Here is a 15,428-nt window from a genome sequence, read left to right as displayed (position 1 = left end):
TTTGAAGCTACTTATTATGGTGATGAGGTTTTGTGGCTTTTTGTGGCTTCCTTCTGGCTTTCTGAATAATCCTGCCTAGGCTTTTCTCCAAGACACACCTAGAGTTGAAGCTTGATGGACGTTCTAAGCATTTATTAAGTAGGATTTGGCCTATGTACAGCTGCTGAACTTCCAGCGAGGGCAAGACAGGAGACCCATGGAGAAGCTGACATTACTGGAAGTCTAAATTTAAACAAAATATCCGTTAGATAGGAATTATTATTTATTTGAAACTTTTCATTTTGATTCCCTTAATTTGCATTCCATCCTGTTTCATCCTTACCCCTCCTTCTGGACCCAGCATTTAAAATAAGATCCAGTTAAAAAACTGATTTACGTAGTTTTTCAGAAATGAGTCTCCTGTAATGTAAGCAATGCCTTCTGGTACCCTCACCTTCCACTCCTTACTCTTCTCTGTCTGAACACTGAACTGAGAGGAAGAGTCAAGAAAGGCCAAAGAAGAGAGGTAACCTGGGGTGTAGTCCAAAAAAAAAAAAAAACTGGGATCAGAAGTCCCACTGGGCTTAAGCAGCTTACTTCACTTCTGTAAAATGAGAATGCTACTACCTGGAGCACTTCCATGGCAAGGTTCTTAGGAAGAGCAGATGGGACAATCCATGTTTACATCTCATGCCAGCTGTTGGCGTTCGGGGAAGAAGAGTGGAAGGAACGCTTCAGGATCTGTTGGGAGCTGATAACCGTGGTGGCATGGTACTGAAGTCTTATTAGAGGCTGGTGAAGAGAGTCCTAAGCCTGCAGGTCAGGAAGTTGTTCAGTTGTGACTCTGTGGGACCCTTTGGCAGAGACACTGGAGTGATTCACCATTTCCTTCTCCAGCTCATTTTATAGACGAGGAAACCGAAGCAAACAGGGTTAAGTGGTTTGCCCAGAGTCACTCAGATATTAAATGTCTGAGGCCAGATTTGAACTCAGGAAGACTCATCAGCCTGGCGCTCTACCCACTTCCCCACCCAGCTGGGAACTAGGAAAACCTAAGTTCAAATCTGGCTTCAGTCACTTGCTAGTTAGGTGAGCCATGGCAAGTCACTTAACCTCTGTCTGTCTCGGTTTCCTCAACTGTAAAATGAAAATAATAACAAGACATGCTTTACAAGGTAGTCATGAGATTGAAATAATGTAGTCATTGTAAATCATTTGGTACCTTGTAGGTGTTAGGTAAAGGGTTTTCCCCCCTCTTCCTTTCCCCTCTCTTTTATCCCCCCTCCTCAGCCTCCTCCTCCTACCTGGTACCCAGTGAAGGCACTTTCTCACCTTCTTTTCTCCACCCTCAGCACCAAGCGCTTTGAGGACATGATTGCCCCTTTCCGCCTGAATGATGGCTTCAAGGATGAGGCTACCGTCAGTGAGATGAGACGTGATTGCCCCTGGAAGATCTCGGATGAGGAGATCAATAGGAACAAAATGAAGGTATGGTTGGCAAGGACAGTTCTGAGGGGGTAATATTGCAGGGAGAAAAAAAAGGGCAAGTGGAGAACCAGGAACCTCTCCCCCTCCCTGCCACCAGGGCATCTGGAGCTAATTAGCAGGGCAGGGTTGAGGACAGCACAGATCTGGCCATGCCACCAAGTTTGTTGTTCACCTTTCACTTGACCCCTACATCTCCTTTTGTCTTTTCTCCTTTGTGTACATGATAGGATGGGGGAGAATCAAACAGAATCATAAATTAGAGTTGAATGAGATGATTGATATCATTTAGGAAAGTCTCGGTTCCTTAGCCCAGGGAAGAGAAAGCAATTCACCCCAGGCTCCAAAGGGCTAGCACAAGGATCCAGGTTTCCTGGCTTCAATCCAATGCTGCCTTCTCTGCTTTTTAGTGGCTCCACTAAAATGATGGCTATTACTCCCAACCCTAAAAATCTTCCCTCTAGAACAGTGGTTCCCAAACTTTTTTGGCCTACCGTCCCCTTTCCAGAAAAAAATATTATTTAGCCCCCTGGAAATTATTTTTTTTAAATCTTAATAGCAATTAATAGGAAAGATAAATGCACTTGAGGCCATCACTGCTTCCCTGGATCACTGCAGCACCCACCAGGGGGCGGCAGCACCCACTTTGGGAATCACTGCTCTAGACAATTAATCAACAACATTTATCCATCATTCTCGGGGTCCAGACACCTCTCTTAGGTACTAGGGGAAGGGGCAAATAAGAGAGATATAAGATTTGGTCACAACTCAAGCTTATAGTCCAGTTGGGGACATGGGATCCTTACTCAGAATTTTAAAATATATATCCAAAGCCACATACAAAAAAACAAAAAACAAAAAACCAAACCTTTAAATGAATATATTTCAGGGGGCAGCTGGGTAGCTCAGTGGATTGAGAGCCAGGCCTAGAGACAGGAGGTCCTGGGTTCAAATCTGGCCTCAGACACTTCCCAGCTGTTTGACCCTGGGCAAGTCATTTGACCCCCATTGCCTACCCTTACCCCTCTTCTGCCTTGGAGCCAATACACAGTATTGACTCCCAAGATGGAAGGTAAGGGTTTAAAAAAAATAATAATACATTAATATACTTCACCAGTTACATCAATGCTGAGTAAGGAGAAATTGGAGTCTACAGGGGTCAATTAGGAAAACCTTCTTGAAGAAGGTGTTTGGAAATTAAATTCCAGATTGTCCTGAAATTTCTCTCTCTGTCCAGGAGACCAGAGAGACCATACTCATTTAAACCAGGAGTTCTTAACCTTTTTAACAGAACATCCCTCTTTGGCAATCTAGCAAAGCCTGAACTAAAAGGGAATGCTATTTTTTTAATTTTATTTTTAAATTTTTTCCCATGGTTATATAATTCATGTTGTCTCCCTCCCCTGTTCCTTCCCCCTCCTGGAGTTGACAAGCAATTTCCCTGGGTTATACATGCATTATCACTCAAATCCTATTTCCATATTATTCATTTTTGTAACAGAGTAATCTTTTAAAACCAGAACCCCAGGAGGCAGCTGGGTAGCTCAGTGGATTGAGAATCAGGCCTAGAGACAGGATGATCCTAGGTTCAAATCTGGCCTCAGACACTTCCTAGCTGTGTGTCCCTGGGCAAGTCATTTAACCTCCATTTCCTAGCCCTGACCACTCTTCTGCCAGAAGGTAAAGGTTTAAAATAAAAAAAACCCAAACCCCCAAATCACATACCCATTTAGATAAGTGATAAACCATGTGTTTTCTTCTGCATTTCTACTCCCACAGTTTTTTCTCTGGATGTGGATAGCATTCTTTCTCATAAGTCTCTCAGAGTTGTCCTGGATCATTGCATTGCTTTTAGTAGCAAAGTCGATTACATCTGATCATCACAATATTTCAGTTATTGTATATAATGTTCTCCTGGTTCTGCTCATTTCACTCCACATCAGTTCTTGGAGGTCTTTCCAGTTCATATAGAAATCAAGCAGTTCATCATTCCTTATAGCACAACAGTATTCTATCACCATCATATGCCACAATTTGTTCAGCTGGGGAATGCTATTTTTAAATGCATAAAATACTATTCATTTTTCATAAAATATTTTTATAAAATAAAAACTATAAAATCCAATTCTATTGAAATGTAGTTATCAAAATTAAAGACAAATTAAAACAAATTCATGGACACCAGATGAAGAAATCTTCATTTAGAAATAAGATAGAGACACCACTGGATTGGCTGCTGTCTACTCTGTGGGTGCTGATGACTTTTGTTCTTCCCTCAGTCCCTCCGGCAGGTGAGACTGAATGAGATTCTACTGGATTACTCTCGAGATGCTGCTCTCATTGTCATGTAAGTCAAGCCCAACCAAGTTGAGAAGCTTGTCCTTAGCAAGGGAAGGAAAGACTCATCTCCTTGCCTTCAAGGCATGGTGGGCCATGATCAGTTGGTGATTCCAAAGTGTTGCTGGAGAGGTTATCTATCCCAAATTTCATCACAGCACACTACAACCAGATTTACTGACCCATAAGCCCCTCCCTGGGGGCTCCAGAATCACTGATTCCAATGTTTTTACTTCTTCTCTCTCTTTTCTCTTTGCCCACTAAATCAGCTTCATAGGTGGGAAAAAGTTATCCTAATATATTCCAGTAGGGGATCCCATTTAGGAAAAGGTACATTTTGCTGAGCCATCTCCTCATCCTATCACTTTTGTCCTGTCTCATCATATCAGATGAAAGTCAGGGATTTTATTTTTTACCCTTACCTTCTGTCTTAGAATCAATAATAAGCACTGGTTCTAAGAAAGAAGAGGGATAAGAGATAGGCAACTGGGATTTAAGTGACTTGTCCAAGGTCCCAATGCTAGGAAGTGTCTGAGGCCAGATTTGAACCCAGAATCTTCTGGTTCCAGGCCTGGTTCTCAATCCACTGAGCTACCTAGCTGCCCTTGAAAGTCAGAGATTTGTATCCAGCTCAATTGTTCTAAACCTCTTTGGGTCAATTCACTCACACATATCGAGCACCCATTCTCTGTAGGACACAGTGCTAGGTACTGGAGGAACTGAGTAAATGAATGATATGGAATTTCCCTCCTCTCAAGAACCTTCCAGTCTATTACAATATTATAAGATAGAAGATAATTACATAATTCAAAATAGAATGAATTTGTTAAATGCATAAGAGTACAATTCATGATTGGAGTTCAGAGTAGGATAAACCACTTTAAATGGGGCCTGAGATGGAGGCAGCTAGGTGGCTCAGTGGATAGAAGTCCTGGGTTCAAATTTGATTTCAGACACTTCCTAGTTGGACAAGTCACTAACCCTCAAGTGCCTAGCCCTTACAACTCTTTTGCCTTAGAACCAATACTTATATTGATTCTAAGACAGAAGGTAAGAGTTAAAAAAAGAAAGACAGGCCTGAGGGAAAGTCCAGAAATGGATGAGTGGGAAGATCCACCAGAACCACCAGAGAGATCCATCTGGAAACTGCCAGCTTGAGTCTGCTGGGAAGATTGCCAAACAGTTGCCTCTTCTATATTTTTTCCCTTGAGCTAAGGCCCTCGAAAGAGCTCTCAGGCGACACACAAACTGTATATTTCAATAGCTTCCTGGCTCAATTTCTGAGTCATTTCTCCTTGATTCTGGGGAAAATGACATTAATATTAGGCAGGTGTTTTAATCTACATAGAGTCAACCAGGTGTTTATGCCTTATCCAAGGTCCCATTGCTCACAAATGCATCCTTGATTTGGTTCTGCCATTTATTACCTATGTGACCTTAAGAAAGTTATTTTACCTCCCTGGGCTTTCATTTCTTCATCTGTAAAACTGGATATGTGTGGGAAAGATGATCTGCAAGGCCCCTTCTAGCTCTAAAACCTGTGATCTTATGGCATCTGTTCTTAGGAGTTGGGAGAATACAATTTTGGAAAGCCTTGCATTCTCTAATTATGTGCAGTTCTATCTTGGGCTTGGAATGAGGCAAACTCTCTTGGGAGGAGGGAGTTAGAGCATTGGACAGATGTATTTGTAAGGTAATACAGAGACATGGCGGGACATGGGGGTATAGTAGGAAGAGGACACCTTATCTGCGGTCCCTGTGATGGGGGTTAGTGACTGACCTTGAGATCCCAGATCTTGCAACTGCCCTAATGGGCCCCTAATTCAGCATCTCCTTCCTTACCAAATCAGACCTAATCAATATGAAAAACTCTGAAAAATTTACGTGAGATCTTCTATTATCTTGGTGTAATTATGATTACTATTTGGAAAAGAGTAGGTTTGTTGTTGTTTGTGGGTGATGGTAGGACCTAAGAAGAAAATAAAGCAGAATTTGAGGTATTATGCATTTAGAGTCAGAAGGGCCTTTAGAGGCATCTAATCAAATCCCGTTTATTCATTTTACAGATGAGAAAGCCTCTTATCCAACCCATTTCCTTCATCTTACAGATAAGAAAACTGAAAACTGGGCCTAAGGTCACAATAGTGATAGAAGTAGGATTTAAATCAAGGCAACTAAGTGGAACAGCGGATAGAAGGCTTGACCTACAGTTGGGAAGACCTGAGCTCAAATTATGCCTCAATTACATCTTAGTTGTATGACTCTGGACAAGTCATTTAACCATTGTGTGCCTCAGTTTCTTCATCTGTAAAATGGGGTTAATAACCACACCTACCTCTCAAAATTGTTGGGAAGATAAAATGAGATAATATTTGTACGGTTCTTAACAAACCTTAAAAGCCTCTCTATAAATACTAGCTATTATTATTATTATCAGTGGTAATAGTATAAACTTATTGTATGGTTTTAAGCAAATTATTTCATATCTCTGGGCCTCAGTTTCATCATATATGAAATGATGCAGTTGGACTACATGTTATCTGAGATCCCTTTCAGTTATAAATCCTTTGAATCTGGGAATCCAAGAGGGAAACAAGGCATTTTCTCTGTAGGCTAGCGAACACTTTCTATATTTCTCAGGGCTACTAGGTGGTGCAATAGATACAGTGCCAGTCTTGGAGTCAAGAAGATTCATCTTTCTGATTTCAAATCCATCTTCTTGAGTATCTGGACTCAATCACTTCCTAGCTATGTGACCCTGGGCAAGTCACTTAACCCTGACTGCCTCAGTTTCCTCATCTGTAAAATGAGTTGGAGAAGGAAATGACAAACCACTCTAGTAACTTTGCCAGGAAAACCCAACAAAGAGTTGGACATGACTAAAATGACTGAATAATGACAATATTTCTTGGGGAGTGAAAGTTAAAGATAAAGGGTAAAGGTGACCTGAATGCCTTGAGACTGTGCCTCCTGGCCTCCCAGAATAGATTGTGCTCAGCCTGCTTCCTTCAAATGGATTGAAATGAACGGCGCATTCTTAGTGACTTGTCTAAAGTCATCCCCAGTCTAATTTCTCCCTAGGCTACTCCATTTGGTATAGTCCTTTGGGAGCTATGCCTAGAGAAACAGGCAGAGGATTTGAGGCTCAGTCAGCACAGAGCACATGAGCTACCCCAGAAGGAGTTTGTCCAGAGGTGGTAGATTCACATAAGTTCTTCAGGTAGCATGCATATGGTTATAGACATTCAAAATTATAGCCTATGTATTTTGCTTTTATTTAAACTTGTTGGTCCCCCAAATTTGAGCCAGTTATCCAATCCAAGAGCCGTAAGTCTTTATCCCAAATGTCAATATCCCATTGGTTGGGAGCTCCATTTCAAGCTTTTTGGCAATCAGTCACCTGAATGATGGGCGTGAGTGTCCAAATGCTTGTAGAACAAGTTTCTTCTGGGAGGAGAAGCCTCTATCCACAGTCCTGGAGGTCCTGGAGGTCACATTCCATAGACCTATCTTTTTGGCTATCACCACCAGTAATGGCTGATGAACCCTCCAGCAGGAAGCTTTTTCTTTACTATCTCCAGAGAGAGAAATTCTACACTTTTCCTTTGTGATTCTGGGTCATTTCACAGAAAGAATCTAATTTGCAAGAATTTGGAGACAAAATTAATCAATCAACTGATCAATAAATCAACAAACATTAAACTCTGTTTACTCTGTACCATGCTAAGCCCTGGAGATAAAAAGGCAAAAACTAAACAGTCCCTGCCCTCAAAGGGCTTATATTCTAACGGGGGCCATATTTACATAAGTAAATAAGTCCTATTCAGGATATATGTGAAATGGATACAATATGATTTTGGAAGGGAGAGTACAAACTGCTGGGGGAAATACAGAAATCCTTCATGAAGAAGGGGGTGCTTGAGCTGAGTATTGAAGGAAACTTATTATTAGGAACTTTCCTCATTTTTTTTTTTTTGGTTCCAAAATAAATTCTGATCATTAGTTCATCCATTTAGGAGTTTCAGTGAGAAGGGTGAGTTTCACCCCATTTTACAGGCAATAAAACTAAGGCACAAATGGCTTTGGCCAAGTAGAGTCTTGATTCTCAATACATAATAAAACCTATTTCCCTAATTTTTGGAAATAGCCATGAGGAAATTTTTTGCATTGCCTTAACAGAGGCATTAGAGCTGGGAAATTGCCCTTGAGGTTATTTTTCATGGTCCCATGGCCTGAGTACTTTTCTGCTGACTATATAAGAGAGCCACTCCTCTGCCTAGGGAGGAGAGGAAAGGGAATTCCATTCTAAGGATCAGGCCACACTCCTTGGGTTACATTCCTGGGCAAGAACATAAAGATCCCCTGGCTGATATGTGAATTGGATTATAGGATTTCAAGATTAGAACTGGAAAGGAGCTTGGTAGACACACAGAACAGCCCCTAATTGGATGTTTCCCCTTTTGACAAAGGAAATTTCAATCGGGTATGTGGGATAGAGGGCTGAGAGGTCTTATCAGACTGATCAGAAGTTCTCAGCTCACTTCTGCTACACACAGTGGAAGAAATGGACGCCCAGAGAGCCTAAGTGACTTGCCTGGCACAAAGTAGGCATTTAATGAATGCTCATTTATTGGTTGATTGATTACAACCCAAGGTTGGCAGTCAGAACTTCAACCTAGCTTCTCTGTCTTCCAAATGAATTGATATCTGTTTGCCTCAAAATTAAATGAAAGGAAGCAATTTGGAAATTTGATATGACAAGAAAATAGTTTCCCATTCCCTACTTCATTTTATCTTTTATTTTAAAACCCGTACCTTCTATCTTAGAATCAACACTGAGTATTGGTTCTAAGGCAGAAAAGTAGTAAGGGAAAGGCAATTGAGGTCAAGTGACTTGCCCAGGGTCACATAGCTAGGAAGTGTCTGAGGCCAGATATGAACCCAGTCCTGGTGCTCTATGTACTGTGCTACCTAGCTGCCTCCCTCCTTGCCCCCACCATTTACTAATAATTTAGAAATACACTGGTTCTAAATGAACTTAAAAGGTCCAAGTTCAAAATATACTGCCAAATATCAAATTGGTATCTACAATTCCAATGGATACATTCTTTAGTTCTATATGACTGCTCAGAGTTTCTGAGTGGGCTAAATATCATGGTCCAGGGCCATAGTCAGTGGCAGCCTCATGTACAAAATATTAAAGTAAGGAGCAGCTAAGTAGTATAGTGGATGGAGCACCAGGCCTAGAGACAGGATGTCTGGATTTCTGACCTGGCCTCAGCTACTTCCTAGCTGTGTGACCCAGGGCAAGTCACTTACCCCTGATTGCCTAGTTCTTTTTTTTTTTTTTTAACCCTTACCTTCTGTCTTGAAATCAATACTGTGTATTGACTCCAAGGCAGAAGAGGGGTAAGGGTAGGCAATGGGGGTCAAGTGACTTGCCCAGGGTCACATAGCTGGGAAGTGTCTGAGGCCAGATTTGAACCCAGGACCTCCCATCTCCAGGCCTGGCTCTCAATCCACTGAGTTACCCAGCTGCCCCACCATTGCCTAGTTCTAATTGCCCTTCTGCCTTGGAAGCAATACTTGTATTCATTCTAAGACAGAAGGTGAGGGCTTAAAAAAAGTGTGTTAGAATCAGTCTGAAGACCCGGATTCAAATTTCAGTCCATCATTTGTGTGATCTTAGGCAAGTCATTAAAGCCCTTTTTGTATTCAATTTCCTCATCTATAGAATTATGGAGTTTGATGTCCCTTCCAGCTCTATAGCTACGAGCCTCTGAACGCTAATAGTTTCAAAGCTCTCATCTGTAAGAAGAGGTTTAACTAGCCGACTTCTAAAGTCCTTCGTTCTCAATCGGTGCTCTCACGAGCCTGCACCCTATCGGCTCCCTCTTGTCCAAGGAGATGTGACTGGAGGGGAGAAGACTTGACTCTAAATAAAGAATCTTTAACAACAGAACTTCAAGCACTGTAGCACCAGGGAAGAGGGGCTTAGGGCAGAAGGCCTGAAACATCCTGGCCTGCTCAAATTCTCCAATTCCTCCAACAAATTAGATCAATCTTATCTATGCAGCAATGCTAACATCTTCCTGAAGCTGAAATGATTATTTTTTGAGAACAATTTTGAACAAGGGCCACGGGGCTGCTAGGACACCAATACTTTTAAAAAAGCTTATTTATACATGTGGCTGAATATTCTCTGTTGAAGGAAAAGGCAAGAAGGATAGTTAAAATGAAAGACATTTAAGAGCTCTATCAGCTACTACTTACATCCCTGGCAATATTTTTTCCCCTTTTAAAACCCATCCCCTTCTGCCTTAGAATCAAGGCTAAGTATCAGGTCCAAAGCAGAAGAAGGGCTGGGCAATTGGGGTTAAATGACTTGTCCAGGGTCCCACAGATAAGAAGTATCCAAGGCCAGGTTTGAAAAGAGGACCTCTCACCTCCAGGCCTCCTTCTCTATCCACTGAGCCACCTCACTGCCTCCCCTGGTGATGTCCAGAGGAACTAGGAGCCCGCAGGGCAAACGAGATCTGGGTTTTCTCTCTGAGCTGTTGGCAGCTTCCTATGATTTTTGCAGAGCATCATATGATTTGAATGTGGGGCATCGCTAAGGAGACAGCAGACTCAGCTCTTAAGCTCATGGGCCTTACATTTGATGGGGGCTGGGGGTGGAGAACAAGAAAAAACTAGCTAAGAAACACCCCAGGTCTTCACCGAGCTACGGATGAGGGTGCCTGGAAAGGGATGTTGACCCACAGTTGGGATTCGTCTACAAGGTCTTCCTGAAGGTAAGTTGTGAGTAGATTAGGAAAGAGAAGAGATCTTCCCAAGGTTGGGCTCCAGAAGGGACAATAAACCAGCTGCCAGACTGGAAGACTAAGTAGGAAACTGGGAATAAATGGGGAAAGGTCAGTAATTCCCCTCCTGTTGCTTTCTCCTGCCTTGCAGAACCTTGCCAATAGGAAGGAAGGGGAAATGCCCGAGTTCCCTGTACATGGCTTGGCTGGAAACTCTCTCTCAGGATCTGAGACCTCCTGTCATCCTGACCAGAGGAAATCAAGAAAATGTTCTGACATTTTACTGCCAATAAGGCCAGGACTGGGCCTCAACTCTCGCCCCAGCTGTCCATGTGTGGGAACTGGCTGGCCCTCTTTCTCAGACACCGAGGATTCATGTTACTGCTACAGTGTAAGCAGACACCAGTGACACCATAGTAAGCAGATTTCCAAGCACTGTTTCAACTTTATTTCCCTTAGCTAATGTGTCTCTTAGATCTCATCTCCTTTTCTGTGCCATGGACCTCTTTGGCAGTCTGGTGAGCCCATGGACCCCATCTCAGAATAAAGTTTTTATATACATAAAATAAAATACATAGGATTGCAAAGGAAGCCAATTATACTGAGATGTTGACATAAAAATATTCAAACTTAAGTTCACAGACTTAAGGTCAAGGCCTCCTGCTTTAGGTTGATCATAAGGAAGGGGAAAAATATCTTGACCCACATTTTCTTTTTGAAGTTTTCATTTGGCCATCATTATAGCTATTTTAAATCCATAACTTCATCTCCGTGCAAAGCTCCTGGGTCAGAGTTACTTAAGGGTTTGTTAGCATTTTTGAAAAAATATTTTCACCTATTCCTTGTGCTTTGGCATCAGGAAAATCTCAGCTGGGCCACTTCCAATTAGTCAAAGGTTTGGGGAATTTGGTGTTGGTATTGTGGCAAGAATGATGATCTTGGTGTCAAGAGAACTTGGGTTCAAATTCCAACTCTATCTCTTAATGCCAGAATGGACCAACAGTCACTTAACTTTCCTAACCTGTAAAATGAGGGGAGCTAAACTGAGTGACTCTTAAGGTACCTTTCAGCTCTAAATCAATATGCTGGGAAATTCTATGACATTATTTCTCTAGTGATCTTTCAGCCAATGAATTCTCATTTGGGTTTGTTCCTTGACCTTAATTTATTTTGGGAAAATACCCAATTCTAGCATGGTGGCTTGACTGTCTCAAAGAAAGGAGGAAGCTATAAGGTCTTGGTGATTGTTAAGAAATGATAGAATTTGGGTTAACAGAATAAAGGGAGGAAAGCAAAGAAAAAGGAGTCTAAAGATGACAGTGCAAGATATTTAAAGAGCCCATGGAAAGAAATGTTGGTGGGGTGATGAGAAATCTGGGATAAGGTTGGAGGACATATTCATATGGCAGAGGTAACAAAACAGAAAGGAAGAAAAGCAAATGACAAGACTCAGAGTGCGGTGATAACAAAAGGCCAAAATTGTCCTCAAGCAAGACTCAGTGAAAAAATAGTACTTAGGGGGAAATTTATATCTCTAAATGCTTATATCAATAAAAGAGCAGATCAACAAATTGGGTATACAACTAAAAAATCAGGAAAGAATAAATTAGAAATCCTCAATTAAACACCAAATTAGTAATCCTGAAAATTAAAGGAGAGATTAATAAAACTGAAAGTAAAAAAGTCATTGAACTAATAAATAAGACAAGGAACTGATTTTTATGAAAAACCAATAAAATAGATAAACCATTGGTTAATTTAATTTAAAAGAAGGAGAAAACCAAATTACCAGTATTAAAAATGAAAAGGGCAAATTCACAACCATTGAAGAAATTAAAGCAATTTAGAGTTATTTTGTCCAATTATGTGCCAATAAATCTGACAATCTAAGTAAAGTAGATAAACATTTTAAAAATATAAATTGCTCAGAAGAGGAAATAGAATCTTTAACTCCATTTCAAAAAAAGAAATTGAACAAGCCATCAATGAATTCTCTAAGAAAAAAAAAAAAGAAAGATGAATGAGTGAAGGGAGAAAGAAGCACTCCCAAATCCAAATGAATGAAAAGGGAATCAGCAGGGGGTGGGGAGGGAGCATATTATGGGAATCAGAGGCAACAAAGAGATTGAGAAAGATGAAAAGATGCAGGTGGAACACAACAAAACAACTGAATCCAACTCAGAGAAGGTTTGTAGAATCAGAATAGTAGCCTTTGAACATACCCTCTTTCTTTCTTTCTTTCTTTCTTTTTTTTTAAACTCTTACCTTCCATCTTAGAATCAATGCTCTTGGTTGTATTGGTTCCAAGGCAGAAGAGTGGTAAGAGCTAGGCAATGGGGGTTAAGTGACTTGCCCAGGGTCACACAGCTGGGAAGTATTTGAAGCCAAATTTGAAGCCAGGACCTCCCATCTCTAGGCCTGGCTCTCAATGCACTGAGCCACCCAGCTACCCTCCCTCCCCCCCCTTTTTTTTAACACATACTCTTCTAACACCACAGTCAAATATAACAGTAGGCAAGAGATACATGGTAGAAAAAGCCCTGAACTGGACATCAGGGATCCTGGCTTCTACCAATGACTCTGCCTCAAATAGAAGCATGATATTGGGCAATTCACTTTCTTGCTCATGGGGAAAATACAGGAGGGTTAACTAGATGTTCTCTCAGGTTCCTTCCAGCTCTAAGATTTCATGATTCTATGATCTAATCAAATAATAAAAGAGGCGGTATGGTGGAGGAATTAGAGTAAGGAAGACCTGGGTTCATATCCTACTGCTAGCACATGCTAGCCATGTGATCATGGCCAAATCAGCCAGCCTCTCATTGTTCAAGGTTACTCTCTAAGATATTGGTTCACAAATGTTCCACTTTTTAAAAATTATTGGGGCATCTAGGTGGCACAGTGGACAGAGCTCCAGGAGTGGAATTGGAAGGACCTGGGTCCAAATCTGGCCTCAGACACTTCCTAACTGCGTGATCATAGGCAAGTCACTGAACCCCATTTGCCTCATTCTTGCCCCTCTGTTGTAAAGTTGTAACTAAGACCGAAGATTTCAAAAATATTATTGAGGATTCCCCAAAGAGCTTTTGTTTGTGTGAACTATATCTATTGGTATTTACTCTATTAGAAATTTAAACTCTTAGTATTGCTATTAAAAATAGTTTTGACTTTAAAGACTCCCTTCAAGGGTCTTGGGAGACCCCTGGACCATATTCTGAGAACCATTGCTTTAAGGATGTGCTAAAAACAAACAAACAAATGAACAAATTAAAAGGTTGCCAGTCTGCATCAGTGAAGGAAATTGCCACACTGGGAATTATACATGTTAACCCCACCCCCAAAAAGATAGGATAAAATGAAACTGAGCCAATTAATTGACATCTAAACAGCCTGAAAAGGAAATAGAGTGATATGACTTGAGGCAAGAATGAATGTAAGCCCAAAATCTCTTGCAGCTCTACATTATGATCCTGTAATCCTTCCTCCCTTCTTACCTGCTCAGTGATAGAACAGAGACTTGGTTGTTAATTGTATGATTACGCCATATTGCTTGTCCTGGAGAGGCACAGTTCCCACTCAGCTGTGCAGTCAGGTCTCTTCTGTCTGAGTGCAAGACTTGAATTACATTAGATCCAGTCATTGCCTCTTTACTACACAGGTCAATAGCTCTCTGGGAGTGGCGATTCTGTTATAAAATCCCTGGAGCACCAGCTGCTGGGCTTTGTGGATCTTCTACGAAGGAATTTCAGAAAGACTGGGCAAGAATTGCCAGATTATGGGGCAGCTGGGTGGCCCAGTGGATAGGGAGCCAGACCTGGAGACAGGAGAACCTGGGTTCAACGTTGGCCTCAGATACTGCCTTGCTGTGTGCCTCTGGGTAGGTCACTTAACCCCCATTGCCTAGCCCTTACCATTCTTCTGCCTTGGAACCAATATGAGTTATAAATTCTAAGACAGCAGGTCAGGGTTTTAAAGCAAAACAAACAAAGAATAAGGCAGGAATAAACACAGTGAGCAGAGGATATGCCCCCTTAGAACAAGAAGTGTATTTTTTTTAAGTCTGTGAATAGAAACCAGACCATTAGCAAATGCACTAAATTCTAATGCCCTGTGGATCCAACAATGTGCAAATAAAAACTTGATTTCAAGATGAAAAACTAACACAAACAAAAACATATTAAAATTTTAATTTTTAAACATTTGAAAGCTGAATTTTAAAAAGTAATAATTGCTGTCATTGAATTGTCGATGAAATGGTCAGGCTGATGTAGCATTTAGAAATTATAAAAAATTTGGGTTCAAATCCTACCTTTACTGGCAACTGAATTGTCTGACCTTTGGCAAATCACCCCAACCAATCTCAATCCCTGTTTCTTAAACTGCAAAATAAATGATAACTAGATGACTCCTTTCAGCTTTAAGTCTATGATCCTATTAAGAAAAATATTTTCACTGATTTTTTGCCAGCAAGATTTTCATTAACTTAATTGCTTTGTAACTCACTGTTTTCTAGTTTTGTAAAGGTGATTTCGAAAAATTAACTTTGTTATTTAAACCCTAAATAGAGCTTTTCTTTGTACTTGGGTTGTTCCCATTTGTCAGTTGGCCTGTTTCTGTGCATGGTTTCTATGCAGTTTGTTATTACATTCCTAAGTCTGTCCCCTTACTACTTATTCCTCAAAACCCTGTGTTTTTCAAGAGTTACCGGGAAGCAGCCTTCAGTATTGCACAGAAGTCTGCAAATGTTCTCTGTCTTTTGGCTTCTCTTCCTTCCGATGAGTCTACTTTTGTATGTTGAAAGAAACAAAAAACTAATCTCTCTGT

The 15,428-nt window shown here is 41.0% G+C and overlaps 1 protein-coding gene across 2 annotated transcripts in view; it reads left to right on the top strand.

The window, feature by feature from the left end:
• SLC12A3 (solute carrier family 12 member 3) overlaps positions 1–12,044 on the top strand; it is a 52,170-nt gene extending 40,126 nt beyond the window's left edge. For both annotated transcript variants that reach the window (XM_044664133.1, XM_044664132.1), the window contains 3 exons: positions 1,332–1,467; positions 3,744–3,811; positions 10,756–12,044. In XM_044664133.1, the coding sequence (XP_044520068.1) occupies positions 1,332–1,467; positions 3,744–3,811; positions 10,756–10,897 (346 nt within the window). In that variant the 3' untranslated portion in view covers positions 10,898–12,044. The remainder of the gene's footprint in view (positions 1–1,331; positions 1,468–3,743; positions 3,812–10,755) is intronic.
• The last annotated feature ends 3,384 nt before the right edge of the window (positions 12,045–15,428 follow it).

The sequence above is a fragment of the Gracilinanus agilis genome, chromosome 2, assembly GCF_016433145.1.
Source record: "Gracilinanus agilis isolate LMUSP501 chromosome 2, AgileGrace, whole genome shotgun sequence".
NCBI lineage: Eukaryota > Metazoa > Chordata > Mammalia > Didelphimorphia > Didelphidae > Gracilinanus > Gracilinanus agilis.
This window is presented reverse-complemented; position numbering and strand designations above follow the sequence as displayed.